Source organism: Rattus rattus, chromosome 15, assembly GCF_011064425.1.
Source record: "Rattus rattus isolate New Zealand chromosome 15, Rrattus_CSIRO_v1, whole genome shotgun sequence".
Classification (NCBI taxonomy): Eukaryota; Metazoa; Chordata; class Mammalia; order Rodentia; family Muridae; genus Rattus; species Rattus rattus.
Genome location: NC_046168.1, coordinates 54,748,809 through 54,756,462, shown reverse-complemented (window position 1 = coordinate 54,756,462; position 7,654 = coordinate 54,748,809). Strand labels below are relative to the sequence as shown.

Genomic DNA, 7,654 nt, shown 5'->3' with positions numbered 1-7,654 from the left:
TCTCAGTTTCTTCATTTGCAGGACCAAGTTAACAGTGCAATCCTGTTGGATCGTAGCAAGGAATAAGAGAGAAAGATCCAGATAGTGTCTGCTGCTATTGCAGGCACTGAGTCCAGGACAGGGCTGAGCAAAGGGGGCAGAATCCCAGCAGCAACCCCAATACCAAGTACCGTGCTCACTGCTCTCGTGCAGGACAAGTAATGGGCAAAAGCAAGGTGGGACCTTGAGTCTCAGCGTAGGGCTACAGTTTGGTTCACAGGGGTAGAATAAGGCTGACGTGAGAAACCCAGTTATGAGACTCAGGAACCAGCCACACTGGAAGCAAACTGAGCTTTACCCAAGGCTGGAGGGATGGAAAGAGCTGTTAGATCCCAGCAGGGGGCTGCCCTTGGCTTTGTAAAAGCTTTTTCAGTGGGCAGACCATGAAGGTTTCTTCTTCTTCTTCTTCTTCTTCTTCTTCTTCTTCTTCTTCTTCTTCTTCTTCTTCTTCTTCTTCTTCTTCTTCTTCTTCTTCTTCTTCTTCTTCTTCTTCTTCTTCTTCTTCTTCTTCTTCTTCTTCCTCTTCCTCTTCCTTCTCCTCCTCCTCTTCCTCCTCCTCCTCCTCCTCCTCCTTCCTCCTCCTCTTCTTCTCTGCTTCTGCTTCTGCTTCTCCTCCTCCTCCTCCTCTTCCTCCTCCCCCTCCTCCTCCTCCTCCCTACTCCTCCTCCTCCTTCACTTCCTCCTCTGCTTCATCTGCTTCTTCTTCTTCTTCTTCTTCTTCTTCTTCTTCTTCTTCTTCTTCTTCTTCTTCCTCCTCCTCCTCCTCCTCCTCCTCCTCCTCCCCTCCCCCTCTTCCCTCCCCTCCTCCCTTCCTCCCCTCCTCTTCCTCCTCTTCCTCCTCTTCCTCCTCCTCCTTCACTTCCTCCTCTGCTTCTTCTGCTTCTCCTCCTCCCCCTCCTCCTCCTCTCCCTCCTTCTCCTCCTTCTCCTCCTCTCCTCCTCCCCTCCCTCTCCCCCCCCATCTCAACGTTCTTGCTTCTGTGCACTCAGGGGAGCGTAGGCTGGAAAATGAGAAAGACAACTTTGAAAAGGGAGCTGAAGACAAGTTCACACTGGATGCACCAGATTTGGGGCAGCTGATGAAGATCAATGTGGGCCACAACAACAAGGGGGGGTCGGCAGGTTGGTTCCTGTCCAAGGTAGGTTCAGATGCTTGCCTGCTGCCTCTGAGGCATGGGAGGGGAATGTCTGGGTCTTCAGAGGCCTGAAACTGGGCTGGACTTCCCACTCTAGATTTGCCTGTCTCTACTCTGTTGCCTAAGTCCACTGACCTTCCATGCTGACCTCCAGGTTGCCTCCAAGACTGACCTTGTTAAAACTTCTAGAATCCTACTTCTCTTGTCTGAGCCAGCCTGGGGCTAACTGTCTTTCAAGGTTCCGGGAAGCCTCTGACCCTCCTAATTGCTCTGCATGCGTGATTGTGTGCATGTGTTTCCCCTCATCTGTGTCGAACAGAACCCTACCCAATCAGACCGATTAAAAGTGATGGAAGTTAATCGAGTACTGTGAGGGGAGAGTAGTTACAGCTGATACTCCAAGTGACTTCAAGGCCACCCATATTTTAACCCAGGCACTCTGAGCCTATGTGGAAGGGAGTGAAGACTGTGTAGCCCAGGGTCATTTGATGTATCAGTGCCCATTTTAGGAAGGATAAACAAGACATTTCCCCTGTCTGGCAGCTTTGTCCTTTCCACTTCATTTTAGGGGGCGCCTTTTCCTTTTTAGCCTTCACACTGGGAAGTCTTTCCTTGCGATGTGGTGTGTCCCTGCAGCCACAGAATACAGTTGGCTTCAACATGGACAGGTCCCTGCTCTGGACTCACCAAAAGGACTTGCCTCTCAGAAGATCTTTCCTTGTGGGCTTGTTGATATGCTAGGTGGAGAATATTCCTTCAAGATAACAGCTCTTGATTTTCAACACACACACACACACACACACACACACACACACACACACACACACACACACCCTACTGTTCATCATAGAGTATGTCTTTATGTCTGTCTTTCCAGTCGTTTTGTATCTGGGTCCAAACGGCATATTTGGAAGGTACTTTCCTCTCTTCAGTATGTTCTAGAAAACAGCTTCATCAACCCAGCTTATAGTTGTTTTGGTGGGGAGATTTCTATAGCCACTTAGAGTTGCCTCCCTGGCAGCTGCTAATGTTTTCTGATGTGACCACCATGTCCCAGGACTGCCTGCCCTGATTCCAATCCACAGTTCCCCTTCGCACGGACTGTGCTTCTTCTCATTAAGTTCAGAAGTCCAACCTGCAGCAGAGGGAAGCCATCATCTCATTCGCCAGCTCTCAGATCCAGCCCCGCCCCTTCCGTCCCAGCTCACTGAGCGTATCCTGGTACACTTTGCTTCAGTTCTCCGAAATGACTTCAGGCAGTGGAGGATTAGTGGCTGGGATTCAAGTGCAGGAGGTTGCGGATCATCCCTGGATGGCTCTCCGAGGGTTTCCTAGTAGCAGCTGTGTTCCGTGACGAGCTCTCCTTGAGGCACGAGGAGCTTCAAGTGCCTAGTTAGAGCACACTCCCTGATTGGATGGGGCGGTAGATCACCCGGCGTGCCCTCAAAGACACTTCAGCTCATTTTGTTCCTCTCTTCTCCTCCTCAGATCATCATTGAAGATATTGGGAACAAAAGGAAATATGACTTCCCCCTTAACCGCTGGCTGGCCCTGGATGAAGATGATGGCAAAATCCAGAGAGACATCTTAGTGGGCGGAGCTGAGACCACAGGTAGGCTGAGGAGAGGAGAGGCCCCCGCTGGACCGACCATCCTTTCTTCTTGAGAGTCGGTACCTGTGTCTGTGGCTTACGGCTGTGATCAGACGGGAGGCAGCTGGGTTTAAAGACAGCATCTTTTCTGCCCTAGAAAATGCTCTAGTTCTCTGGGTTGCAGCCTAGGCTGCTGATGCCTAAGAAGACAGGGCAACGGCCTGGCATTCCTAGCTGTGGGTAGAAGGAACTAAGAGAGACAGCCAGAAGGAGAATTTGTGACCCTCGTATGTTTTATTTCATCTTTACAGCCACCTACAACATTGGTATTGTGCTGTTCCCAACTCACAGATGAGAAAACTGAGGCATGTAGAAGTTCAGAAGGATGTTGAGGGTCACATAGCTTGTCGAAGGCAGGTTTGGTCTGAACTTTGATCCGCCTCCTCAAGTCCTCTTTCCACTGTAAATTCTACTGAAAACCTCTATCCCTCAACCTGTCTGAGGTAGTCATTGGGGTTTTGGGGTTCTAGAAGACTCACGTGGCTATGCACGTCTAAGAACTTGCCCCTCTGCTGAAGCCCATTTCCCCAGACTGGAGGTGTAGCCAGAGTTTTGTAGTGTAGCACGCAGATTGTACCACACATTGGCTCCAGTTTCCTCATCAGGAGATGACACTCCTTCCAGCCATTTCCCAGCCCCTCTGGGCCCCCTGAGGCATCTGCCCATGAGCCACTCTTCCTAACACCCATACCTTCTGCTCCTTGGGGCATCCCCATCTTCATGCCTGCCCTGTCTCCTCTCCCTGCCACATCTGATGTTTCCCCTGTTCTTAAACCCTAGGACAGGATAAAAGGATGCTGACAAGCAACAGGATAAAAGGATGCTGACAAGCGCTTAAGGGAGTTTCTGGTTCAAGTGTTGGCGCTCTCTCTTTGTTCTTTTTGCCCTATTTAGAAGTTTACTTAGCAATTGGTGGTTCTCCTGCAGAACCACGGGCTCACCATGCCTCCTGACTGATCAAAACCCAAGATGACCCAACTTATTGTGTTCCCTCTCCTCTTCCTCAGCCCGGGGCGATGAGGGAAGATGTTAGTGCCCCTTCTAAAAAGTTATATTTTCAGCAAAAGAACCAAATGAACCAGATAGGCCAGAGATAAATCACCGTCGATGGATTTGACTATTATAATTAAATTAGACGTAACAGAATTTATCTGGCAGCTGTTAATAATGTACACATGATAATTACCATTAATAATAAGTGCTATTTTTAACCAGCTCAGTTTCCTTCTTGTCTTTGTCTCCATTAATGAGTGCTGACAGTTCCCTGAAATAACAGAAGCAGTTCACCCCCAGCCTCATATATACTAAGACAATATTGAGAAACAGATGAGGTTGTGAGGGACACTGCTCTGAGTGTGTGAAACGGGGGATGGGGAGGGGCATGGCCATGTGTGGGTGAGTGGTGTTGTAGCAAACATGGAGACAGGAATGTTCTGATAAAACCACTTCGAACCCTCTCTGCCCTTCCTTCATTCCAGCCATAACCTACATTGTCACTGTCTTCACTGGGGATATCCGTGGAGCTGGGACCAAATCTAAAATCTATTTGGTCATGTACGGAGCCAGAGGAAATAGGAACAGTGGAAAAATCTTTCTGGAAGGTGGCGTGTTCGACAGGGGCCGCACAGACATCTTCCACATCGACCTGGCTGTCCTCCTTAGCCCACTGAGCCGGGTCTCCATTGGGCACGGCAACATAGGCGTCAACCGAGGCTGGTACTGTGAGAAGGTAAGGTGGCAGCCCATGAATGCTCTCCCGGTCAATGGGTTCCTGTTTAACACTGAAGGACAAGTTCCATCCTGTATTCTTGGGATGGTTGCTCTCAGTTGGTCGACTCAGCTCCATCTGGGATTAACTGAATAAGTCGCAAGCTTCTGGGCACACCTGTGAGGGATTTTTAGTTAACTGGATCATTTGAGGTAGGAAGACCTACCCTAAATTTGGACCACACCTTCCAGTGGCAGCCTATGTAAAGGATAAGGAAGAAAGATCTTGCTCTTGTGCTCTCTCTCCTCTCTCTTTCTCTCTCTCTCTCTCTGGCAAACCCATTCCATGATATTTCCTAAATCCAACCATTTGCCCGAGAGTTTCCTGATCTCTTTGTTTTACTCATGGAGTGGAAGGATTAACAGTAAACATTTCAGTCTTACCAAAAGCAACCAATGTAGATTCAATGTAGTCCCCATCAAAATTCCAACCCAATCTTGTACAGACCTCAAAAGAACAGTTCTCAACTTCTTACAGGAAAACAAGAGCAACAAAACAAAACAAAACAAACAAATGAACAAATAAAACCAGGATAGCTAAAACAATCCAGTACAATAAAAGAACTTCTGGAGGTGTCACAACCCCTGATTTCAAGCTGTACTACAGAGAAATTGTAATAGAAACTGAATTGTATTGTCACAAAAGCAGACAGGTCTAATCAATGGAATAGAAGAGAAGACCTAGAATTAACCCCGTATATCTATGAGCACTTGATATTTGACAAAGAAACCAAAACTATACAGTGGAAAAAAGAAAGCATCTTCAACAAATGGTGCTGGTCTAACTGGATGTCTGCATGTAGAAGAATACAAATAGATCCATATTTATCACCCTGCACAAAACTCAAGTCCAAATGGATTAAAGACCTCAACATAAAATCCAGACACACTTAGTCTAATAGAACAGAAAGTGGGAAATAGTCTTTAACTCATTGGTACCAGAGACAACTTCTTTAACAGAACACCAGTGGCTCAGGCACTAAGTTCAAGAATTAATAAATGGGAACTCATGAAACTGAAACGCTCGTGTAAGGCAGAGGACCATCAATAGGACAAAATGGCAGCTTACAGAATGGAGAAGACCTCACCAACCCTACATCTGTCAGAGGGCTAATATCCAAAATATAGAAAGAACTCAAGAAATTAGACAGTATCAAACCAAATAACCCAATTTAAAATATGGTACAGAGCTAAACAGAGGATTCTCAACAGAGGAATCTTTAGTGCCTGAGAAGCACTTAAAGAAATGCTCAACATCATCAGGGAAATGCAAATCAAAATGACCCCGAGATTCCATCGTATGCCCATTAGAATGGCTAAGGTCAAACCCTCACGAGATAGCACGTGCTGTTGAGGACCTGGAGAAAAGGGAGCACTCCTCCATGGCTGGTGGGAGTGTAAACTTGCATAACCACTTTGGAAATCAATTTGGCTGTTTCTTAGAAAACTTGGAATAGTTCTACCTCCAGACTCAGCTATACCATTCCTGGGCATATACCCAAAAGATGTCCCACCATACCACAAGGACAACGATGTTCATAGCTGCTTTATTCATAGTAGTCAGAAACTGGAAACAACCTAGATGTCCCTCAACTAAGGAATGAATAAAGAAGATGTTGTACAGTTGCACAATGGTATTCTCTCTCTCTCCCTGTCTCTCTGTCTCTGTCTCTGTCTCTCTCTCTCTCTCTCTCTCTCTCACTCTCTCCCTCCCTCCTTCCCTCCCTCCCGTTCCCCTCTCCCTCTCCCCTCCCTCTCCTTTCCCTCTACCTCCCTGCCTCTCTGTGTCTTTTATAAGTTTAGAGACAGAGTCACTCTGCAGCCCAGGCCAACTCCCTAATAACTGGGACCACAGGCCAGAACCATTGGGATTTACTTGATAATTCTTGTCATTAAGGAAGTTTGGGAAGCAATGATTAAGTTTCAGTGGGAAATCGAGGTTTTTTTTTTCCATGGAAAATAAAGTCTTTCCAAAACAAACAAACAAAACCCCAGCTCCTTTCTGCTCTCTACTCCATTCCATGAATTGATTTAGTAAATTTCTTCATCAATACAACATTCACTGCCTTCATTTTACACATTTGCACTATTTCTGCCGGAACAAATTAAATCCAACCTCCTCCTTTATTGAAAGGGCAGACTGACATCTGCCATCACTTAATATCCCATAGGAATTTTAGGCTCTCCCCCTAAATTGATGAAATGCTAACTGGATTACATCAGTGATCACCGTGCCTAATACTGCAACCTTTTAACACAGTTCTTCATATTCAGCTGACCCTCAACCATAAAATTATCTTCTTGCTATAATATGACTGTCATTTTCCCAGTTACAAATCACAGTATAAATGCCTGGTATACAGGATATCTGATGTGACCCAGAGGGGTTATGACCCCACAGGCTGAGAGCCACTGATCTACAGAGTCCCTTGGAAAAACTATTTTTTAATATACCAACCTACCTTATCTATGAAAATGGTGTGCTTCTTAAAATTCAGATCTTTAAAACGGTTTTTTAAATGTAGTTTTATTTTTATTTTTCTTCAACATAGTGTATGACTTTGTTCGTGTAACCATACAGATCTTATGATTCGGATTGTCACAGATGCCCTTACAAATTATCCTTCCATTTGTTACTGGTTAAGTACTTTCTATGCGCCGAGTTTACATATAACCGTCTTGCAAGCTGTGCATTGATTTTAATGATTTTTCCATATATTCTTTGAAGGCTTTCTCTGCCAGCAAGTCTTCCCATAGCTTGATTGGTTTTCAGGCTCCTTAACTACAGGGAGGTTTTACTATTTCTTTTTAAATTATGAGTACACAGCCTAAGACCTACAGTAGCATGCTAAATAGAAAGTTGAATAGTGTATATCTTTGTCTTCTTTTTAATTGTGTGTGTGCACAGACATGTATGCATGCATATGTGTGTATGTGTGTCTCTCTGTGTTTGTCTGCACGTATGTGTCTGTGTGTGTCTGAGTGTACATGTGTGTGTCTGTGTGTGTCTGAGTGTACATGTACATTTCTGTGTGTGTGAGTGTATGTGTACGTTTGTGTGT

The 7,654-nt window shown here is 45.8% G+C and overlaps 1 protein-coding gene across 2 annotated transcripts in view; it reads left to right on the top strand.

Moving 5' to 3' along the window:
• Positions 1 to 7,654, top strand: part of Loxhd1 (lipoxygenase homology domains 1) — a 149,426-nt gene that overhangs the window by 41,452 nt on the left and 100,320 nt on the right. For both annotated transcript variants that reach the window (XM_032885677.1, XM_032885679.1), the window contains exons 6-8: positions 1,029 to 1,177; positions 2,663 to 2,786; positions 4,304 to 4,554. In XM_032885677.1, coding sequence (XP_032741568.1) covers positions 1,029 to 1,177; positions 2,663 to 2,786; positions 4,304 to 4,554 — 524 coding nt within the window. The remainder of the gene's footprint in view (positions 1 to 1,028; positions 1,178 to 2,662; positions 2,787 to 4,303; positions 4,555 to 7,654) is intronic.